The 25,049-nt window shown below is 36.5% G+C and overlaps 1 protein-coding gene across 4 annotated transcripts in view; it reads right to left on the bottom strand.

The window, feature by feature from the left end:
* The window catches only part of CAPRIN1 (cell cycle associated protein 1), a 35,503-nt gene that overhangs the window by 5,062 nt on the left and 5,392 nt on the right, over positions 1-25,049 (bottom strand). The window contains exons 3-16 of one of the 4 annotated variants that reach the window (XM_083838437.1): positions 20,072-20,134; positions 17,910-17,996; positions 15,245-15,483; positions 15,057-15,139; positions 12,983-13,120; positions 11,525-11,577; positions 11,352-11,438; positions 6,996-7,151; positions 5,892-6,000; positions 5,368-5,429; positions 3,593-3,703; positions 2,928-3,077; positions 2,574-2,724; positions 441-635 (exon numbers count right to left, since the gene is read on the bottom strand). In XM_083838437.1, coding sequence (XP_083694563.1) covers positions 441-635; positions 2,574-2,724; positions 2,928-3,077; positions 3,593-3,703; positions 5,368-5,429; positions 5,892-6,000; positions 6,996-7,151; positions 11,352-11,438; positions 11,525-11,577; positions 12,983-13,120; positions 15,057-15,139; positions 15,245-15,483; positions 17,910-17,996; positions 20,072-20,134 — 1,684 coding nt within the window. The remainder of the gene's footprint in view (positions 1-440; positions 636-2,573; positions 2,725-2,927; positions 3,078-3,592; positions 3,704-5,367; positions 5,430-5,891; positions 6,001-6,995; positions 7,152-11,351; positions 11,439-11,524; positions 11,578-12,982; positions 13,121-15,056; positions 15,140-15,244; positions 15,484-17,909; positions 17,997-20,071; positions 20,135-25,049) is intronic. The other 3 variants (XM_083838439.1, XM_083838438.1, XM_083838440.1) reach the window with 3 other exon arrangements.

Here is a 25,049-nt window from a genome sequence, read left to right on the forward strand (position 1 = left end):
AGCCCGTTTTCAATATGACGCAAGATGGAACTCTAAAGTATACTGCTTCTACCATAACTAGAAATAAAAAAACATTTTTGAAATACCAACTGGCATCTGAATTCATCACGTGATAGTTGTGAAACATTCTGTTGGATGTTTCCATGTTTGTTTATACTTGCAACAGAACTTAAGATACACACATTATGCCTTCAGTACAGAACAGGGAAAAGGCTTCTTTATTTACATCTTAGTAGGAAGTCTAACCAAGCATCTAAAATTTGAGCTGCATGAGTAAGCCAAAACTAACTGAATTTTTACAAGTTTAAATAGCTTACACAGATACTATACTTAAAATAAACTGACCTACCATCATTTTTATAACACATGGTTTCTTGACGCAGTGTTTCCAGAAAGAAACAGGTAAAAGTCAGATGAGAGACTTTAATTAAACTGTTTACCTCTAAATCCATTTGCCGGTCCCCTGTAACCATTCATCAAGCCGCGAGTCCCACGTGATCCACCACGAGACACTCCCCGACTGTTATAATAAGGCTGGCTGTTCCGTGGAAATCCAGTATTCTGCTGGGGAGGTTGCTGGTGGTTACCTGCCACTTGATGGGTCTGGTCCGGGGAGCCATGGTAAGTGCCAACCACTATATATTTGAAGTGGGGAAAAAGTAGAGTATAAAGGCTGAGTATTTATGTTCCCACACATACCCTCTTCTAACTCAACATTCAAAACTTTGAAGTACCGTTGTACACATCAATAAATGCTTACCCATTTGAAGAAAAATAATCTGCAGAATTAAGCATCAAGCTTACTAGTCAGACGTCCCACAATATTAAGATAACCCAGAAATGGAAGACAGCTGATTTAAGTCAAACAGTCTCTAGAGTAAGCTCAGAAAAAAGTATTCCTAATGCAGGTAAAGTTTTCCTGTGCTATTTCAAACCCTTTAAAAAAAATCAGCCACACACATATACTCTAAAAACCAATGTGAGTAAGGTAACCCACATCTCTAACTTCCTCCCCTCTGAACTGGGCAGAGGGCCACTCACAAATACTTGCAAACACTCTGAATAAATTCTGTTAGGCATAGCTGTCCTGACTACAGGTGATGGAACACCTGTGGAACCTTGTGGGAACATTTTAACACAGAGGCCGCTTTGGCTGTATAGGCTGGGGGGATTATTTCCTTCTACGTGATAAATAAATCACAAGGCAAAAGCAGGATAGATAGCTTAAGACTGTCTGCTTCTTGGGAGTAATGTTTGTCACATCTTTGTATCACAGCAATCATCAGAAATGGATTGGGAATACAACCCAGGAAGTGGAATTCTGTATGTAAGAGTGAAGCAGCTGCAAAAGTTCAGCTTGACAACAAATATTAAAGCAAGATCTCAATTTTAAGTGATACGCCCCTCTCTCCCATTTGCTATACACGAAAAGAAGACTTGATCATTCAACAGGGAGCATGACTGTAGTCAACCTCACTCAGCCACAGGGTGCTATGAACTTCCCTTATCTCCCAACTTCCTTTCTGTTCTTGAGGAATGCATGAAGTGGTGGTCATCCTTTTTAGAGGTTTTACAATGGGCAGGGTTTTGTTCAAAGGGCACTGTATTTCCTTCGTATCGACAGTTACACTTACTTAAATGTTACAGAATGTCAAGCACTTAATACTGCATGGCCCACTTTCAATACCATTCCCCAGACTCCTTTTTTTTTTTTTGAGCCATACAAAGTGCAAGGCAACAATGGAAATCTGGTTCTCCTTCTTCTCATCTATCCACCTCCCTATCCCAGCTTGCAAGGAAGACAAAATTCACAAGCATAATCAGTTGTAGAGAATAAGGATCACATTTTTCCTTTACTCCACACCTCCAGTAGCTGTTAGCATTCACCACTGTCATCTCTTTCCAATGTCCTTCACTTGTAATCCCTCTCTGCATCTACACATTTTATCTGAGTGGAAAGCAAGAGGAAGGCGGGGAGAATAGTTTTGTACACAGACTTTGTATTACAGTTGTTTTTCTTAAGTTGCTAACTTGGAAACCATTTTGCCTGCTATATTCCAACTGTGTCTAACCTTTTTAGCAAAAGGTTCTAGACCTTTGTGAACTTTCCACCATCTGAGAACCAGTCCATATTTGCTCACAATTTTATCTTACCATTTCTTTTTTAAAATTTGTCATCTGAATTAGTACAATCAACTTTTTTTGGGCACATTTAACTTTAATATCAGCAGAGCAAGGTCTCTGCTATACTGCTTTCACCTTTAGAATAATCATTAATCCTGTTTGTGATTTATAAATCCATTTATAACTTAACCAAGTGGCAAAATTATTTTGACAGTTAGAGAGAAATACTGAATTTCAACCCCTGCTGGATACTCAAACCAAGACAGAATACTGGGTTGCAAAATGAAGTAACAAAAAATCAGACATTGCCCGGTGGAGGGCAGCTTTGCAAGACCAGGTACATCTGAGAACATGTGGCACGCTTTGCTGTATCTCTAAGGACTTCACAGCCTTGATTATCTGATCTACTGAAACTCTCAGCATTTTAATTTTCTCTAAAATAAGTTTACCTGTCTGGAGTTGTTCTTGCTGAAGATCTGATTGTTCTACTTGGTGTGGCTGATTGGAGAAACTCTGGTTGTAACTGGCCTGGTACTGATTTTGTTGCTTAAGGGTTTCTGGCTCATTAACAGGAGGAACAGGTGCATTCATGTTGAATACCTATAATATTAGAAAGATAGCTCTCTGGTCCAATCCATTTTTTTTATAACCCCTCATTGGATCATGTAAAGAAATACGCAAGACTAAGACATGTGAATAACCAAAGACCATTTTTGCAATTACATAACTGATTCCAATGTTGTAACAACAACAAAAGGAATGACTACCAAAATAAAGTCATTCAAAAATTATTTGCTACTTACTGTTTGCATGGATTGGAATGGAGCTGCGTTAACATTGATTCCGCTGCTATGCAAAGGTTTGCTAGATCCAGCCTGGAAAACCTGGGGCTGGGATGCAGTGGGAAGTGATGACGACGACGGGGTCTGGTCTGCGTTCAGTGACATTGAAGCCTAATAAATAGACAAATGACATTTTAGCAGTTTTTGAATAGTAGTGAAAACTTCACTAAAAAAAAAGTGGAAAGGCATTGGATTCACTCCAGCAAACGAACATTTTCTACTTCAGCTGAACAGCTTCTTTCACAACGGCATAATGGGAGAGGGAAAACGTAACAGACTTCTTCCTCATTAACTTGAAACACAACTATAAAAAAACAAAGGGGGCAAAATGAACAAGTTTCTGGACTAACTAGTAGCCAATGTGAAAACTAAACTAATAACATGGATGCTCATATGCTAACGTTGGCATGTTACTTCTAACTAAACAGACAATCTAGTAACTTAACAAACCTATAAAGGACTTTCTGGTCACAGACAGGCTCAAAATTTTGAACTTACATTGAACTGAAACAGCCCTATCAATAGATAACTGAAAATCACAAAGCTTTATTTTCAAAGAACCACAGATGAACATTTGATCACACCTGCAAGCATAGTCCTTCCCACCTCTGTGAAATCTGACTTGCCTGAATCTGGTCAATTGATTCTTTCTGTGGCCGTTGCTCTGTTGTATGAGAAGGCTGATACATGGGTTGGGAAGCTGTATATCCCTCACTTGTTGAAGAAACCAAGGGAACCTGACAAAATAAACCCCAAATGTCCCCAAGTCAGCTGATTCTCACACAGAGTTTTATAAAAAGTATCACAGAACTCTGGAATGAATGGTTTTCTCTAGTAAAATAATTATTCCAGCACAACTTCACAACCATTAAAAATGAAGTACTTTGTAATGAGCAGAGGTTTAGCTACCTCATCTTGACATATTCTGACATGCCATGCCACCAATCCCCTGCCAAATTAGATTCTGTGAATATTTCTTAATCAGCTAGATATTTGCTTTAATTGAATAATTTCCTCACACAACCACAACTACCATTACAATAAACCTGGGAAATAAGAGGAGAGAAAAATAAGAAAGTTTATATGAGAGAATGCCAAACTCATACAGAAATGGAAAAGGCACAGGTTATCCAATGGACTGAATTTGCTCTTTTTACAGCCTATGGTCCCCTACATAGGGCCAGTGAAACCTCTAACAAAGCAGGGAACTCTGCATTTAAGGCTACTGAGGACTTCAGGAGGCAACTGATTGATACTGAGTGACTAGTGTGTTCAGAACATCTTGTTGAACATTAAATAGGAAAGAACTGAATTTCGCTACCGCTTGCAAGACACCTGAGAGAATCATTGGCAGCACTTGTTGAAGCAAGGAAAATCGGAAAAAAAAATCCATGGGGATAAGTTACAGAACACTTAGCAACAACAAAAAAGCTAGTGCAGAGAGAACTGATGAAAAAAAGTTATTCTACATCTACAAACCAACAAAACTGCACAAGTACTAGCATTTCAGCATTTTCATACAGAGGAAACTCTCAAGAAAAAAGAACAAAACATATTCCTGTTTTAAACAAACAAGTGACTTGAAAGCTGCAGAGCTAATCCGGAAAAGATAAAGGCAGCCATTTATACTGTCATTACTCTTAAGATACACATCTGTTTCTTTTGGTTTTCACACACCTACAGGGATCAGATTCATTACTTGAGATCAGCAGAATATTTCAGAGATGCCATACATGCTTGATATAACGTCAGGAATTTCTGTAATCACCAGGCAACTCAGTAAGGAACTGCACATCTTAATGAAAGGCAAAATACATCACATACATTACCCAATCAAGTTTAATTAATCCTACTTTAAAAAAGAATTGCAGGAAAGCTCAACTGAAAACAGCATTCAAACTCATTCTGGCAGCTCTACAACTCCAGTATAAAATACTCCAAGCAAGCAACTGGGACTAATTCTTAACAGAGGAAGTCAAAAATAACAAGAACTATGTGATTAATCTGTAAAATCTTTTTTGATCACTTAAACAGATATAGACTGCCCGTTAATCAAGTGATTCTAATTTTTGCATTTCTGCTGCAAATAAATGAATAAATAGTAACTTCCTTCTATGTAAATTAAAAATGCTACTCCATATAGCTAACGTGGAAGAGAAAGCTACTAGGCAAAGACTGACATGTCAAATTATTAATCTGTCATGAACAGAAAGCAAAGAAACCTTCAACTACGTATATTTAGAGTGGGACTACACAAAGCAGCTTTCCAAACAGTTCTTCCACTAGATCTTAAAATAAAACCTTTGCACTTCACCTTTGAGTTTCTGCTGTAGTTTGGAATTATATCCTGTTATAACACTAATTAAGACTAAAATCAATTTTAAATTTACTAAAAATTTACCTGCGTAGCTTCTGGTTGCACAGGGACTTGGTTAGGCTGGGCAAGTCTTGATTCAGTATGAACTGAAATAAAATAATTTCACTTATTATATATATAGTACAATCAAAGCTTTTTATAGAATAGCATTGCAATCTTATCTAATTCAGTTATTTGAGACATCATCATTATAGATGATTATCCCTCTAGCACAGAAAAACTATAGTCAAAATACCCATTTATTTTCCACACAAATGCTTTTTTCCGTTGCCTAAAATACTCCAGGTATTTCCAAAAGACTAAGCAAAAATCTATTTCGCCTATTTAAAAACATTTTAAATGTTCCAACTCGAAACAAATAGGAGGATCAGAAGTCTATAAATAGTATGCCTCAGAAGTACAATCCAATTTCGTAGAAAACCACACCTAAACAGCACTGTAATATTAGTTGCGATGATCCCTTCACTATGTAGCAGTAATTGAAGCATTTCTAACAGATGACTTGCAGGCTTCCCCAGTATTTATGCTTAGGATTTACCATTACAAACCTGGAGGGCAAACCATTTGGGGCATGTCCAAGTTCTGTGCTGGATTCATGGGCTGTGCAGATACAATGGCAGGGTCAAGTGTTTGGTTCTCAAACTCCAGCATAGAGTCCTGGGAAAAAATAAAGATAATAGAATAATCAAATTTAGTTTATTGGATTTTTAAAATATAAAGTGTTCAGGTGTACAAATAAAAGAAGCCCAGTCCATAGTTAACCAATAGCTAGTTTTACCATATAATTTATATCAATTAAGATACTAAGAATTCCAAAAGATATTTATCACAATGAAAATTCAGTCCAAGTACATAAGTTAGAGCTTATTTGATATAAATGAAGACAAATTTTAATAGCCAAGTAGAATAGGAAGTGATGTGGTTCTTTATTCTTTACCCTAAAGTAGCATTTTCCTTTGTAGGAAAAAAAAACAGAAAAATCAAATAGAAAACACACCAAAACCACAAGTTCAAGTATATGCTTCATTTATTATCAAGTTTAGTTTTTATTTAGGGACTAAGAAAAACGTCTTCCTGATGCATTTACGTACTTCCCAATGCATTTCTAGATGTTCCAATTTTAGAGGTTAAAAGACACTAGAAATTTCAGAAAACCTTTTTGTTTCAGAAACTTTTAAGAAGCCACCCAAAAATAATGCCCTTTGGGTGTTGCAGATTTTTTTCATAACACAATTTAAAATGAGCTTGAAAAAAGGGTATTTTATAGCAAGGCTATATATATATATAAAAAAATATATATATAAAAAATATATATATATATATATATATATATAAAATATATATATATATATAAATATATATATATTCTTAGGCACCATATATTACTTAATTCAGTGGTCCACAACTTTCCACATCCTCTGCAGATTTAGTACAAACACGACTGAAAAGCTTAATAGCACTTTAATTGTACTTCCATAGCAATACACGTTTGCTGGCTTTGGATGAAATATTGTCATACAGCACTATAAGGTTTGCAAGACCATCATATTCTTCAAATAAACAACAGCAGGCTCTTTAAATGATGAAAAGCCAGCAAGTGCTCTGGTTTTTTTTGGCTCTAGTTTCACAGTACTGCAGTGGGTTCATCATACCTGCATGAAGTTATATGGGCCCTGCATCTGCGCCATGAGGTCCTGTACTCTCTGTCTTCTAACAAGAGGATCTGCTTGAGCCACAGTAGTGAGCGTGTGAGGTTCAGGAACTGGAGGAGATGTAGCTTGTGTCTGTTGCTGCAGTGAATTTACAACCTAGTAAGAAACAAGCATCTAACTGAAATTTCAGCTTAAGATAACAATGCACAGAAAAAAGTGAGACAATAGCCATAAATTACAAGAACCACTGCATTCATTATGGACATAATTACTAGTGTTCTTGAAGAAAAGTACTATATCCTCCTACAGACATGATCTAAGCAATTCACAGGATTAGAAAGCTTAGACTGCATTTTATTTGCTTTCCATCTGCTCTATTTCCCGTTTTAAATAGCGCTAACAAAAAATTTGTTCCATGTTACTTTTTTGTTGTTTGTTCTTTTTAAATTGTCGCAAATCCAGTGCTTATCTTGTATTTATCAACATCTAGCAATTCAAATAAAGTCAGGGAAAAGCGAGTTTTGGAAATACTTACACATGGAAAACAATTCTTTTCTTCTACCTTTATTTTGTGTGAATATAAACAGAGTTTGAACTTGCGGGTCTTTCTTAAGACTACAGAATTTTAAGTTTTCATGGCCATGTCTTTCGCAAGCGTTATTCTAGCTAAACTAATTTATGGTCTGAGAACAGCAGGTAGCATTGTCTGGTGGAAAGACTGCAAGACAAGCCTAGAAGTAGTACAACTCATAGCAGGCAAGAAAGCTGAGACTGAAAGATGGTAAGAGCTTCATCAGACATAGCACAGCAGACAGGATTTACTAGACATATTCCAGTACGTCATGTGCAAACAACAGGAAGACAAACAGATGCTTTCAAATACCACCTTACTGAAGGTAACAAAGCAACCAGGGAAGCTGAACATGAGTATCTAAATCTAAGCACAGCCATCATCAAGTAGTTCAAAAGCTGATAGTTACAAGGATGGCTGAGGTGCACAAGAAGTAGCATTTCTGCAATTTGAACCGATTTTGCTTTTCGGGTAACTCCCCTAACACGGAAATGCCATTTCCAATTTGCATTTACATCAACAACTGTCCTTTAAGAAGATAACTGTCAAAAAAATTGCCCATTGTTTTTCTAATCCCATGATCCCAAGAGTTTAATTAGTAATCATCCGCCAGACAAGCAAGCAAGGCTTAAACTTACAGTGGAACAGGATATAAGTTTGCATACATGCATCTAAGTCTGAAATAATTAAATTTATGTAAAACATCTGGTTTAATAGAAGTGCAGAAGACAAATTTTGTACAGCAGTCATGACAAAATGATGAAACCTTTACTTTAGTCCAATTCTATAATCACAGATCTTGACTTTAAATTTAAACTCTCTCAATCCACCCTCAAAGCCTGTATTTACTTTTCATCTTCTCAAAGAAACAAGCATCTTTCAACACGCCTACTCCTTGATCATATACACACTGCTCATATGCAACATTTTACATGGGTAAGTGGCTGACAAACTCCAGTAGCTCTTTCCTTTACCAAATCCCTAGCCATCTGTGATAAAAATGAAGAAAAATCTCTGAACAGAAGTAAAAGCCAACCACAACCTATATTCATCTTCAAGACTCCCTTCATATCCAAATCTCTACTATTAGCCTTACAAAGTGAAGCTCTTGAGAATTCCCATGGAAGCATGCCCTAAGGCTGTTAACAAGCACAACAGCTCTGGTAGCTCTGAAGTTAACTGCTTTCTAACACAGCCTGCTGCGTGAGAAAGGTACAGAGACTATTTAAAAATAAGCATCATTATTTGAAAAGCACCCAGCAAATTATTACACTACCACATATCTCCCTTCATCCTAGTGGGGCAGCACCAAGAAGAAACTTTTAAGAGAGCTGAACCTCCCTCTGCAGTGCAGTAGTTGACTCTAACTGTATGCCCAGCTGCTCACTAGGCAGAGCTAACCAGGAAGGCCAGTGGGCAACCAACAACAGAAGGAGACAGAAGAACAAACTTTTCTGAGACCACAGAATCAACCAGAATGAACACCTGCTCTTAGCAATCATAGGACAGTTTCCAGTTTTACACAAAATACACACACATCCATCCAACGTTCTATAATCTAAACCTCAAAGAACTTTGTATATAAGCAGACACAGATTCAGGTACTTGGTACAAAGGGAGAAGGGAAAAAAGAAAAAACACTATTACCATTAAAGGACACCTTCACCAAAATTAAAACACCATATAATTCAAAAAGAAGCACACTTCGAGAATTCACAAGCAAATTCTTTAGTTTAAAACTTATGGAAGGCTCGTGTCATGCCAGATACTGTCACTTCTCAAACTATAAACATACCACAGAGAACTTGAACGTATCATGTCTATTTGAAAGTTACTGAAAAAAGTGAGTTTGTGATAGCCTTCTTCCTCTTCACCACAACTACTGTAAGCTGATGCACAGAAAAACTTATACAGTAGATACAATGATCTTTCCTAAGGACAGTTCATTTTCTCCCCATGAGGAGTGGGATTTTGACACCAGCAAGTACAGTAAGAGTCATTTCAAAGGCAGTTATTCTCAATTACCCCTTTTTCAGTTAAATGTGGGAAAATAAAGTTCTTAATTATGAAGTAGTCTTCAACTTCAGATTCTTCTAAATTTCTCATTTAAACATAGTCCAAGAAATTAGGACAAAAAGGTGAGCTAAATATCTAATTCTTACTGCTTTGTATTGTTCTACAGAAACAAAACTGATGTAACACAGATTTAGCTGACTAAAAAGGCATTGAAAATTATGAGTTTCTGAAAGCAGTCTCATACAAAACTACAAACAATGATTTTACCATACTAATATGATTACTGCGTATTATCATTCCCATGAGGCAGAGTTTTCACCTGTACAATACATAGTCTTACGCCTGAAGAGCAGAGGGAAGCACACCAGGCTTCAATCATAAGAACGCTTTCTATACTCTCACGTCTTCATCCATACTACTTACCTTAGGAACTACAGAGAACTGAACCTCTGAGCTACTCTGGACACTTGGTATAAACACAGACATAATTTGGGTAGGGAGACTGAAGCCAAGCAAGCCTCAACATTAAACTGTTGTGTCTAGTACAAATACCTCAAATATGCATCCCTCTTATGTGTGCTATTTGGAGTGTTTCTTTATTTTTCAAGAGGTTTCTTGAAACACATTCAATAGCAACGATACCTTACAGCATGTTTATGTGAGGGAATGGAATACTGTGAGAAAGTACTACTAAAATCTTTCACATATGTGGCAATCTTGGTGTCTAGTTAGCAAGAGAAGCCTCACACCCGTCCTAAACATTATTAAATCTCTTAGTGGTCTCCAACACCCTAATATATGAATTTCAGCCAAACAAACTAAAACCAGGCAGAACAGATACTCATGTCAAAATGGCCCCTTTTTTACACCACTTAAAGAGATGATGAATTCTCATTCCACTCCAACACTTTAAAAGCCTGAAGAAAGCAAAGAAAGGCGTCTAAAAAAGTGATCATCTGGAATTTGCTTTTGCAAAAAGCTACGGTGAACCAAAAACTAAATCTCCAGCTTTTGAAAGATGTTGCTTACAACTGGCTCTAATAGACACAAACCGAAGTCCAATATACCAACGATTTGAATGACTCCATGCAACTTTTCCTTTCCAGTGCACAAAGAACACAAATTCTAGTATAACAGAATGATTGACTTGAACACATAGCTGTGTCTGAATTATTTAACTGGGAATAGATCCCAGTAGCAATGTACCACAAACATCACGAGTAACAATCACTCAACTGCAAGGTAGCAACGAGTTAAACATGTCAAGTACTGTATTTCTTGAAAGCAGAGATATATATATAAGCATATTTTAATGCTGTATTATGTGTATATGCAATCTGGAACAGGTATTAAAATTCAGCTTGCTCTCCATGGAACTGCACAAGGAAACACACAACTATGCCATGCTGTCAGCAGCTATGCAGGTAAACCTAACTTCTACGTTTGCAACAAAGGTCTCTTAGAAAAAAATAAAAAAGCCTTCAAATCTCAAGTCTTTTTAAGTCTAAGACTTAAGTCCCATTTTCCCACACAAGCTACTACTGAATAAAGCAAGATCTCCACAAACTTAGCCAGGCTGCATAGTTTTTATTTTAGGTACTCCTGAACTAAATATACAATTGAAGAATGAGTAGCCATCTCAAGCCTATTTAAATATATGTATTTTTATACATGTTGGGGGAGAGAGGGTGAAGTACTAAAACCTATCATGAATTGTGATTCAGTGGAAACAGGGATTGCAATTTTACCTGCAGTACACAAGATCTTACCTCAACCGTTTCAACTGTCCACTCATCTACCTGTTCCTTCTCACTACTGCTGAACTGAGTCTCTGCCATGAATTGTCTGTTTACATACTAAAATAAAAATAAGAAAGGGTATGAAAGTAAAAGTAAGTGGCATTACAGCTATATAAAATGACAGTCTTTCCAATGAGTAATACCTCAGTCGATTCAACTTCAGTTGGTTCAGTGAATTCCTCTGCTGGATCAGGTTCTGAAAAAAAAAAAAAACACCCCCACCATTTGTGTGACAGCAACAAAACATTACAGATTAGATTTTCTTTATCCGAAAAAATTTACTTCAAAGAAGTCCTACAAATTACTAGTTCACAGGAAGTACAGCTAGGTGTAAGAATCAAGACACATTTACACCTGATTCATATTAATACCTAACATTAAAAGCCTACTATACAAAAGGGTATGGGACTCTATTAGATCTAAAATCAGAGTCTCAATATCACTGCCTTGTTCAGTTAAGTATCTGCTGGGCTCTGAAACAAACCTGATGCTATGAAGAAATTTGTGTCTCAGAATGAAGAAAATAAAAGTATCAGAATATTAACAGAGAATTAAGCAATAAAAAAGATACTGAAAGTTTTGAAAATAAGGTAAAAAATGCATTCTTACTACAAAGAATTACATTGTTACCCAAATTTCAAGTTTTCTCCACAACATATTCAAAATGGCAAAAAAGGATAGAAAAATCTCCTTCATGTTTGAAACTGTAAGTATGTAAACATACTCTTGGCTTCAAAAGCCCTTGCCTTCTAAAAAAGGACTAACTGGTGGCAGAACCACTGCAAAGCAGAAACGTCTCTGGCAACCAGAACTTAGATCTTTGATAATTTTAATGCTACAAACAAAATTTTGTTTTTAAGTGTTCATAACATGAAGTTCTAGAGGAAAAAAAATAGTAGAGGAGAGATGTTGGAAATAATTTTCATTACTCATAATGAAATTTCATAATAAAATGAAATTTTATTAGTAAAATTATGAAATTCATTTTTATATATAATATATATAATATGAATATATGAATATAATATGAAATTCATAATAAAATTATGAAAATCATTTCATAATTTTAGCACTGCTTCCAAATAATTTCATTTTAGTTCGGGTTCTTCAGCAAATGAGAACACTGGACAAATGCTCAAGGATGTGTTCAGAAGCAAGTCCCACCGAGTGACTTTGTTCCTTCACTCAGGTGGTGCTCCACAGTTAGAATTTTAAGCCTTTCCCTATAGATGACTAAGAAATTTTACAATGTGATCATCAGAAAGGACTGCAGTGATCTACGGTCTTTCCAAAAAAGTAGCTGGCATGAGTCACCCTTACAGAAATCCGAAACACGGTTCTGCTCTTCTTCCCTCAGGGCTCAGAGCAGGGCCAAATGAATGGCTAACTGTTCCTATATATGTTGCCCAGCTGTTTGTGTATCTGATTATCAAGTGATTACATTTCTATTCAAAACACTAGTATCCATGAAGAATTTCAAAAAAAATGAAGTGCTTTTTGCACTTAAAATTACATTTTCAATTTAATCATTCTAATGAATCCAAAGAAACAAGATTGTACAACACAAACACGCTAGTCACAATGGATCTTCATTCTCTTACCAGCTTCTGCTACAGTGTCTTCTACTGCAGGTGTGGGTGCTGCCTCTTCTTCCTCACATAACCCATTCTGATGGTTATGGGTGCTATCAAAGTAACTAGTTTGAAGAATACGTTCAACAATCTCCTTTAGGGCTTTATCTGGGAAAAGGGAAAATTTTAAAGTTAAAAATTAACAGGCACTCAATTCTAATTCTCATCCTTTCACTAACCCTTTTCCTTTCTTCCCAAAGATACCAAGTACATTCTATTGCCCTTTTGCTGTGAAGACGCTGCTGTGCCTATCTAGTCCACAGACACTACTGCTACAGAACTACTGTCTGCATTACTAGATCATATTAAAATTAATAAGTAATCTACCTTAACAAGTATTCTACCTTAGTTCAGAAAAATCTGAAGGGCAGGAACAATCTCAGAAGTATACCATACTCTTCAGAAAATTTGTGAAACGCTTTGAAGTGAGTGTAGAGTTTATGTATTTGATTACACTTCTATTACTTCTGTACTTCTATTACTTCTGTATCTCTGGTCACTTAATTTTGACTTTGGAAAGTTTCAACTTGATTTCTTTGCAATTTCCTAACTAAGAAACCTTACTGTAAGTCAATTTCTTAGAAAAAGAAGTATCACTACAAACGAATTATTTGGTATCACCATCAGAAAGATTTTTCCCTTGAGGTAAGCAGCTCAGAAGAGGCTTTTTAAGAGAAACAAGCACAAGCTTACACTCGGTGCTTCATACAAACGGCAGCTCAATCCAGAACAAATCAGTATAACCCCACTGGAAAGTCAGCAATACCATCTGTCTAGTCCAACAAAAAATAGACTCAAACCAGAAGATTCACAATGCATGTTTCACAAGTGATGATGGTCACTGTATGAATCCATACATACACACAGGAGAGCACAGAAATGTAGTAACATTGCCAATGACAGGACTAAAAGCTCATCCTGAGGTTCAGATATAATGCCAAGCCCAACATCATCCGGTAAGAAAATGACTAGGCCTCCAAGGATTATACATAGTCTCTCTCCCAAAACTACTCCCCGTACCTTCGTCTCTCTCCAAAAAAATACACACTACACATCTACTGGCACTCATAACGATCCAACATCACTTGTTCTGCAAGAACTTTAAGTATCAAAAAACCAATAACCTGGTATGTCTTCACAAAGTTTCATTTTAACAATATAAATGGTTTGAGGTTTTGTATTCCGCCACTAACAAGCAAAGTCTTATACTCATTAAAGACACAGTATTTTACAATGTTCTGTGTATCATTCCTCAGTAAAGTGGGCTAGATAATTGCAACGCTATTATTTCATTTTCTACGAAAAGAACAAACTCTTTCAACAGCTCTGTATTATTGTAACATAATAAGGAATAATGGAAATTTAAAAAGCAAGTAAGAAAAGTTGCTAGCCTTTTTACCTACAAAAAAGGATAATCTTCCCTAAAACTTTCATATTTCTTTCCAGCTAAAAACTTCAGAAATTCCCCACAATACAAGAAACAAACAACTGTCTATCAGAGCCATTTTCTTAAGGTCTAATGTTACAAGCTACGTATCTGCAGAAATTTGACTGTTTTCTTGCAGAAATGTAATGTGAATGATCGTGCCCCCATTTGCAGCATTAACAAAACTAGGACAGAAATAAAATGCTTCTGTAGGAGGGGACAGCAGAGAGCTGAACATCACCCTAAATAAGGCCAGGACAGTTTATATACTACGTCGTATTATTGACTAAGCTCCTGGTCCACACACACGTTTCCAGAAAACAAAGAATTCCTACCAAGCATCAATGGCAGCAGAATACTGCTAAAACAGCAAGAACAGACTAAGCTTAAATACTGAATAATGCTGTATCAGTGAAAAAAAAAATAAAGATACACTCCATGGTAAGTTCACTCTTCAGTTATTGTTACAGTACAGGCAATGTTCGGGAGAAAGTAGCTACTCTAAAAAGCTGGAAAGATATTTTACTGCTGAAGTTCTTTTATATCAGGCTATTTTAGTTCAAACACAAATTCGGTGCACTGCCTCTTTAATTCTCTTTAAACAGAGAATATACTTACAGGTTGTTCCACAAACAGGTTTTTCCTTCCCTTCCAGTAAGTCCCACAGGTGAACAGATGCTTGCTCATACTGCTCATTCAACCTTGAAAAACAGTAACAGAATTTCTTACTGAGGGTTTAAATTATCACAGTATAAATCGTTAACTGACTGACAATTACAAAAGGAAGTACTTTATTTTAAGTTTACCTCACACTCATGTCTCGTTCAGGGTAAACTAACTTGTAAAATTCATCCAACATTGTCAGTTCCTCCTCTGTCAGCACCGGTACTCCATTTGATCCTTGCTTCAAGTCATTGCGTACCTCATCGTCACCCAGTTTGTCCAAAATAAACTGCAGCTCTAGTACTGTCTTTAAACGCTTCTGCTCAGCTTCTTCTCGCATCAGCTGCTCCCTACGAGCTGTCTTTTTTATTGTTTTCTGGATCTATTCAAGAAGAAGAAGGAATTTAGCATGTTTCAACATAAATGTAGTGAATTCAAGGGAAAAAGTAGACTTGAAATGTCTTTTATTGATAAGTAAAGACGGATGTTGGTATTGAACTGCCACTTATCGATCCAACATTACAGCAGAATAATCTGTGAAGCACTAGAAATACCTCTTAAGCAAAATCAAAAGCCCAAAAATTAAGGCAAACTTTACAAACAATGCCACAAACCTTGGATTATATTGGGTCTTTGTCATATTCTTACCTGAAGTCTGTATTTCTGTGTGACTTATAACTAGTTTAGTCGAGCAACTGCAGTTACAGTGTCTAAAGCTTCAGACATTAAGGTGTTACATGAAACAAACCCAGCTTATTGTTATTTGCTTCCTTTATGAATTATTCTATAAACATAAAATGATTTTGATATAGATGAAAGTGGCAAGAATGTACAAATGTACCTTTAAAGGAACATTATGGCTATTAACAGCTTCTGGCTTCCATAACTCAGGGAGGAAATACAAAAAGTAGAAAAGGTACAAGAGAAAGGCAACTCAATTAATGCAATAGAGCAGCTGCTTTATGAGCAGAGACCAAGTTTCAGGCTTTACTATTTGGAGAAGTAAGGGCAATCCAGATTATTTTATTTTGCTTTCTTTTATAAAGGCCACAAAGGCCAGCAGATAACATGAACAGAGTAGTTATTCACCATATCCCATCACAGTAGGAGGCATTCATTGAAACTACTAGGAGATCAGCTTAAAACAGATAAACAGAAGTACTCTTGTTTCTTACACCCCACGGGAGTGTGTAACTCATGGAATGTTTTTCCATGAAATGCTGAGGAGAGGCAGTTATCGGCAAGTTTAGAAAAAGGATTTAAACAAAACCTTGGACAAGCGGTCCACAGAAACTAAAGGGAACAGGAAGGGATATACTCTCTAACATTCTCAGTTTGATGATGATGGATGCTGGGAGGGAGTGGATGACAGATAATGATCAGCCAGGTACTACTTTACATCATACCTTCTACAACCACTGTCACAGTACCAGTCAAAATGCATTGCTGTTCTGAACCCACAGGATATTTCTTCTATTCTTAATTCTAGCATCCAAAACTGAGCTTGGTCACTTTGCAAGTATACAATACTTTAATATTCTTTTCCAAAGAAATGTAATCTGTGATAGTAACTTTTGCATTTCGAAGCATCTACCTTTCTTTTTTTTAAGCCAAAAACGTAATCTGATATTCAACTGCGTAAGAGCTAACTCCAATCTGAAAAAAAACGCAAGCAAACTTTAAAGCTGAATATCAGTTTGTTACTCCTGAATTCACTCATTTCTTTTAGCAGTCAGCTGACCAGGAAAATATTTCAGGACAGACTTGTCAGATGAAGAAAGTTCTTCACTACTAACGTTGCATAAACATACATGGAAACCTAATGCAAGGAAAGCAAAGAAATGGCTTGGCTTAGATGCCTACAAATTTACAACCAAATCTAACGCAGAAAGCAGCCTAGCATGCAAGGATGCTAATGCCCTTAAAATTATCATATAGCTTGTTCATGAATTAAATACACTTGTTAGACCAGTGTTGTGGCTCTTTCCGTAACTCATCAACTCTACCTACATTTAGAATCTTCCAAGTGTGTAGGATGGATTAAGCCTTCAGCTTGCTCAGAATTAATTCTTCCTTGCAACAATATTGCAGAGGTCTAAAGTTTTTGTTTGAAGCATGTCACAAGGAAAATAACAAAGCTGTTCATGTAACTGAATTGTCTACTGAGTTTTATAACCTAATCACACTATCACTTTACAACCTTGACGAAACACCAGCTGCAGTCTACCTGTTTTACTACTAGTATTCAGTTAATTTATCTTTTATGAAAATAATTTTAGTCTTGAAAGTTGGCATACACTATAGTTTCAGATTATATTTGCCATTAATAAGACCGCATGAATCTTGAAAAAGAAACTACAATGCTTTTCATTTGATGGGACTTGATATCATATATGGTAATATAAAAAAATAAGAACACTCAGTCACTTGCCAAAGAGAAAAGCAGGCCTCCGAAATCACTCTTTTAAAAGAAACTGTTACTATTGGCAGTAAGCAGCAGTCTACAATGTTGTACAGCAGGCCTGTTCTGTGATCACATTGTTTTCAACAGTTAGCTTTTGTCAGAAAATTACCATGTTATTTTTGTTGTCATATCTTTATGTAGTCCTTAAGAAAAAAATATTTTAGGAATAGTCTTCAGGAAACCTGATACAAGCTAGTACACAGTAAGAGAAAACAGCCAAACATACAGATACCAAGTGTTTCATCTTCCATAACAAGAGCTTAATGCATCTAATATTAGCGAAAGACAATTTAAAACACGTTTCACACTGCATCTTATAGCCCACAACAGACCGCTTTACTTACGTCTTGGCTCAGAGCCATAAAACTCCTCTGCAGTTCTTTAGCAAATTCCAAATTATTTGTCACTTCCTGGTATTTTGACACTGCATCCTTAAAGAAAAAAAAAACAACCCATCAGAAACAGAACAAAATATAACTTCCAAACTACTTCCTGCTTTTTAATTTCTAAGTGAGACAGCTTTAAAGGTAACCATCTCTGAATGGAACTGCATCAAACTTAAGTATTGACCTTCACCATCCAAAACATGGAGGAGACTTGTGTACATCTTCAGCACTTGTTGGGTAAGTAAACTGAAATGTATGCATATTATATGCTCACAAGCATGACATATATAATTTAATATTTGACTTCAGCCAGTTTCTGAGAAAAACTAACAGGCAGGCCTGGTGGATGGGAGAAGAGCAATCTGTCAATTACAAACTGCTCAAGGTAAAGGTTTGAGAATTAATGCATTGCCATTTCGAGTCAGAGCCAAAATCAGAATGCTATACACAGAATAACGTTCCTTTCTCTACACATCTTTATTTTTTGTAATTTTCTTGTATCGTATATTCAGTTTTGCATTTGGTCTTCAACCACCAAAGTAATCCATGCTCCTTAACCCACTTTGCAGTTCTGAGAAATTAAGAGTCAAATTAGGGAAAAAACAGCCTGAGACATTTATACTCCTGCTGTGACAAAGTTAGTAATGGATATGTTCTTGGTAAGAACAACTGAGCCAGAGAAAAAGGTGCTACTTTCTTTGAAAAGCAAAGAACATGAACTGCGTTTGTCTTTTTTAAAAAAACCCTTAAGTATTTCTGTCTGTAATCATATAATCACAGAATGGTTTGGAGTGGAACGGGCCTTGAAGATCATCTAATTCCAACAACCCCTACCATGGGCAGGGACTCCTTCCACTAGACCAGGTTGTTCAAAGCCCCATCCAACCTGGCTTTGAACACTTCCAGGGATGGGATATCCATAAGAAGTAAGTTTCTTAGCTGTGTTATGTTTCTTCTAAGCATTAAGCTTTGTTATCAATCTACAACATTCTTCATCCTTAGATTATTTGTAGAAGCAAGAAACTTTCAGCATTTCTCCATCCAAACAAGATTTTATCTCTATGAAGTCTGGTAGTCAGACTGTGCTCTTCATAAAATTTAATTTAGGAGTTTCTCTTCTCAAGGTGGAATTTCAGTTATCTTCCCTGCTCATCAAACAGAAAACTTCTCATGGTTTATAACTTCATTAACACCATTAAAAAATAAAAATATATAAATTTGTGATATTTCAGTTGTCAGTTGGCACAGACAAAAAATCATTTGTGAAGCCTAGACAGATAAAAAGACCACATGGACCCAGGGAAGCAGCTAATTCTTGCAGTCTGAGCAGCTGCAAATGCTGAAGGGTACATTTTTTTCTTAGTCCTTTTCAATGCTGAAAATCATCAACAAAATATTGTTGATTACCAAGCATCTGGTAATCTCTTTAGTATCAGCATGCATGTTTGCATAATACAACCAAATTTAATTTGATACTTGCTTCGTATTTATTACAACTGGAAAATAGCTGTTGAGTTGAGCTCTGCAATAACCTACTTTAAGAAACAGCCTCATTAAGAAACAGCCTCAACAAGGAGAAAAAACACACGTACAGTAAGCCCAGCTTACCTAGAGTGTTACATCTGTTGCACTGATAACTGTGATACACATGGACATAGCTTATTTTGAGAGCTCTGCAGAACTCAGTCTATGCTACCCTTGTAACTAGACTGCATGATATTTGTCAGTTACCACCAATCGACTAAGCTCCTGAAGTTCTCCCTGGGCACATTTTCTGGGAAGAAAAGGATGATGTCCAGAGAACATCAAAGGTATCATTTAGCTCTTTCAACAGTACTAGGTTATAACATAGGCCAATTTTCACCACCATTTACTTACAACCTAACCTCAACAAGTATAACCTAGCATTACAACACATTCCTCTACCGATTCCTTCAGTTTCGTATTAACAGAAAAACTGAGATGTTGTAAGTACTAAGAAACTGAATCCAAGTCTGAACTCATAAAAATCCAGATTTTAACAAAGGGAAACAGAAAGTGAAATTCATCCTTCCCCTCCCCACCACCATCACTAAACACTTTAAAAGAGATCTGGTTCATATTTTTTTTTTTTCTTTTACCAGTTGATCTTGATTTAGACGTTCTCCCTTGTTCATTCGTTCCTGATAATCATCAAGTTTACTCTGAAAAGGAAGAAGAACGCTATTACAAAGAGGCAAAATCAGGTTACTGTTTTTCTACTTCTGTTAAGAAAATCAGGTACTGTATTATTACAGTAAATATTGACTGTAACTTATTACACAAAACATGCAACTGTCATGTAGAAATAGTACCTGAGAAAACTTGCCTACTCGGTTAAAAATGTAAATACTTTCCCAAGAGACAAATATTTTAATCTTGTTTGCTTGGACTATCACTATACGTCTTCGTGAACAGCCTTAGTTTCTAAGGAAAGACATTTCTCCTAATGGAGAGAATGCTCTCAGTGCACATTTCCTTTAGTCCTAATGATAGAGAGCTGAACAGAGTTCTAAGCCTGAGCTTATTATCACTCTATCACTGCAATACCAAAAACATGACTGCAAAAAAATTAAAAATAATTTTTATATAATAAGATAATAAGATTCAGAACTCTAATTCTTTGTACTGGCATCTGTTAAGATAGTCTCAGAGAATTTAATATGGTTTCCAATCCTTTGTGCAAGAATGCCCACCAACACAACTCTTATTAATAGCTCTGGAATATTTTTGCTTAAAAGCATCAGGACTTTCTTTTTCAGGAGAAAAAAAAAGAAAGGGAATCATTAGGTTAATTTTCAACAGGAGCAATTCTCTGATCTACTTAAACACAAAACTATGCAAAACACTGACAAGTAGCCAAAAGCAGGTAAAACTTATGCATGGCCAAAATGACAAAGGATCTACAGGGTAGGTTTTAAGGGTCTTCGAAAGGAAGCAAAGTCTTTAAGGATAACATTGCCACTAGTCTCTAAGTTTTCACCATTTCTACATCAGAACTGGTTTTATTTTTATGAAGCTTGCCCTGATCTTATTAAAAGCATTAACATGAATCCTTAATAATTATCTTTCCAATCTAGTATAACAACAACATAACAAAGAGAAACACTTCCTCCTGAATGTAAAAGAATTAAAACCCTAATGCAACCATTGTTTTAGAGTTTATACTTTATACTTGAAATACGTATATATTTCAAGTGTATATAAGTATATACGCTGAATGACAGATTTTTTTTTTTTTTTTTTGGTGGTGGTGGTAGTGGCTTGGTTTTGGTTGGTTGGTTGATTGATTTTGCTTTTTTTTCTTTTCTTCTAACTACTTTTGCTTCATGACATTTCAGTTAAAATATTTCATTGATATTTTTCTAGCTAATTCACCTTCTGTGCTCACGATCAGACCTTTGGGAACAGCTAAAGTCTGTGAAACAGTTTAACAACAAAGCTTATCTTACTTGATGCCCAGCATCACTTAGTCAAACACAGAACCACATTATGCAACTTGGTCATCTGATCATTACCTACAGACAAAGCAATTTATTTCTTTGGAAATTCTACACATTTAACACTTCAACTACTTTGTCTTTGACCGCATTAGAGTCAGTAATGTCCTAAGCAAAGTCAAAGAAGAACTTCCTGAACTCCAGAAACACATTACTTGAAATTTCATGCTGGAGACAGACACTAGCACTGCAATAGTTGTTAAATGCAGCAGCCACAGTTGGAAATAAATTAAAAACTTAGTCTGAAAAGCATTTGGCACACTGGATATCTACCACAACACGAAATAAGGACATTTGACTCTTCCACATACTGCTTTATTTTAAAATAATGACGATGTTGTTGCATAATAGAAGTAGTAGTTTTCATGAGTTTAGAGATCCTAGCTGAGCTGCGAAGAGTCAAGAAGGCAGGATAAAGAGCTCACACATGCTGATGCCCCAGTGCAACACCAGCCAGGTTAACTGAAGCTCTCTTCTTACGGTGGCTTAAGCCCTATGCTGAACTGGCATCACAGACACATTTCAAGAAGTTTTTATTTGCTTAAGCCACTTACTCCCATGCTGCAGTTTTACCATTCCCTCAGTCACACTGATGCAACTGTTTGTGAGGCTGCACAGTAAATTTGACTGCTAGTATCAGCCTGTTCAAAAAGAGTCTACAAAAAAGCATTAAAAGACAATTTCAGTGATCTAATTTCCAACACAAACCCATAAAATATCGAAACAGTAAAACCAACAGGATGGAACACCAAAATGTAGAAGAACACTACTTAGGTCAGCTTTGTTGAAGAAAACATATTGCAAAATAATGCTGCATTAACACTCACATAATCCATTTTGCTGGCTAGGGACACAGGGGAGGGATGAGATGAAAATACCCTTGACTACTACAATTGTTTCAGCATAGTTTTTCCACACAGCCTTACTTCAGCATTGTTGGTATCTTCAGATTAAGCACATTGCGATAACCTATTCAAATAGTATACAAGCTTTTCTTAAACGGTTGAATATTTTGAAGTCTAATGTAAACGCTTTATTCATTTGGTTTTCATTCTGCGGTTCTATCAACTAAAAGGCAAAGGATAATACGCCTATTTCTAGCCTTTAGGAACTGAAGAGCAGCTAATTCTCTTCACTTTTTCTTCCCTGAAAACATCCGTATCACAAAAGTAAAAGCAAAAGAAGGAAATCCCTTTCAGCTGCAATGCAGAGGACAAAGTCAATGGGCAGTTCATTACACATTATCAGAAAGATCTTAAGTGCCAAGGTAAGCATTTTTCTATCATCCCAAAGAAACAGTAAGATCAAAATGTTGCATACACTGAAGTATTAAGGAAGCACAAAGCTTTCTTTTTGATCTGCACTGTCAACTAACACCAGTGTAACAGCAGCATTAGTGCTGTGAAATAAATGCAGTAAAATTCCCACTTAGCAACCCACTGCAGCGTCTGCAAGATCTTCTTAATTGTACCCCTTCCACAACTTCACCCTCACTCACGATGAAGCATAAAAGCTAATCCAGCACAAAAAACATCAGGTGGCAAAGTGAATTTATAAATTGTCTATTAGCCAGCTCACAAGTCAGCAGACCCCAGTTATGCAGACAAAACCAACATGCAACAGCTCTTTTTCCACTGAGATTCCCTAGGAGAAAAGCACTACATACAGGCTACATGCTTGGGCGGGGGGGTCGGGGGGGCAGGGAGATGGTGGTGTTGGCCGTTTAACTATAAACCCTGTATCTTATTTTAATAGGAATCCAAGACTGAGTTTACTGCTTTATGGTAACAGCCACCTTCCCCTCAGATTCAGGTTCTCATTACCTGAATTGCCTCCAAAATGTCAGCCTGAAGCGAAAAAAGTGCAGTTACATGACACGTTTCAAAAACAGTACTGGTTTCAAACTGCCTGACCACTCAGCTGTGCTGTTACAGTCATTTTCAGTGCTATGCTATAAACCGGATCACTGGAATGATCTGATTAAAAATAACCTTTAAAAAAAGGGGGGGGAGGGGGGGGGGTGCAGGGAGCAGGAGGAGGCACTATATTTAACCAGATAATTTCAATGATATGGTTTATACCAGTTCCATCAGCACAACTGTACGTGACAAGCTGCAGTGTGGAAGGGAAGAGGGTAAACTCTTCAACCCACTAAGGCAAACACTGCAATGCACACTTCCCTACAAGCCAAGAAAAGATGGGGAGGGACGACTGCTTCAAGTCTGTTTTCAGAGATATCTCAAAAATTGCATGTATTTTTTTAAATCATCATTAAGCAATTAAGAAAATCCAAAACCTAACACAGCTCTTAGCCCTCTCCCACTCAACCAAAAAAAGCCAAGCTATGAAATTCAATTTTATTAACCTTTTACATTTGCACATTATACTTTATATTTCCCCCACTATCATTCTCCAGTCACGTAACAGCTTAGCTTCCAAGCAAAGCCTGTTCAGAAATGGTCAAAAAAAATCAGTCTTCCTATTTCCTCAGGAAAATAGGGAGGAAAAAAAAAGGAAAAATGTGAAATAATTAAATGGTATAATGAATGAAAAATAGAAGTTCAAAATCTCTCAAAAACCATCCCACAATTCTCACATTCACTTTATTGCATATTTTATATATAATATATATACTTTAAATTATATATACACACCTAACAGAAGTCCCAAGAAGCTGTTTCAGTCTTGCTTTATAACCAAAGAGAGGTAATGAAGTACTCCAGTATTCCAAAATAGGCATGCTTAGAGCTCTTCACTTTAAAACAAATACTTTTTGAAGTAACAGTTTTAAGCATTTTTACGATTCTTTTTGCCCAAAACCAAGTCTGACAGTTTAGAAAAAGCATCTCCATGACATACTAGACAAGTTTGAAGTGAACGATACATGCTCATTCCAGGCCTGGAGTCTCACGGTCAGCTTACCCCAGCCGAGACTGATCACAAGAGGGGTATTCTCCTTTTCTGGGTGCCGCACTGTTAGCCCTGCCTACACACCAACATGGCCAGACTGACAGCTGGGTCAGGAACCTGATCCAGCCAAGCATGTATAGTGAGAGAGATGTAAGAAGAGCGAGGAGCGGGACCCACTCCATCCCAAAGCAATGCAGAACTGTGCATTCTTCGAAAACTTTTAAATGCAAACGAGTTGACAAAGAGAACCTGCTTCTTAGTTACCTGCAATAAGTTAAGTCACAAATTACTGAAACTCCTAGAAGTTCTGTCAACTGCATACGTATGTTCTCCTTCCAAATTACCCATTTCCTATGTAAGCACTACAAATTAATAAATAAGCTGTCTATATTGCAAGAGACCTAGATTTTGTTCCACGCAACATTTCTGTTCCAAATGAGCTGCTTTTACAACAGCAAGGGAACTCTACAACACAGGCTTTTATTTGTGAATAAAGCTATAAAAGTTCCTACTTTTGACTCATCTTCTACATTACCAATACACCCTATTTGCATATTTGCTTTATAATACTTGACTTTTTCACCCCCACTGCAGTGTGAAAACACCACCACTGGTACAACCTTCTCCCAGTACGTTTTGTTTACCTTTTCCTTCTGAAAGAAGAGTAAAA

Source organism: Anser anser, assembly GCF_964211835.1.
Source record: "Anser anser genome assembly, chromosome: 5".
Taxonomy (NCBI): domain Eukaryota; kingdom Metazoa; phylum Chordata; class Aves; order Anseriformes; family Anatidae; genus Anser; species Anser anser.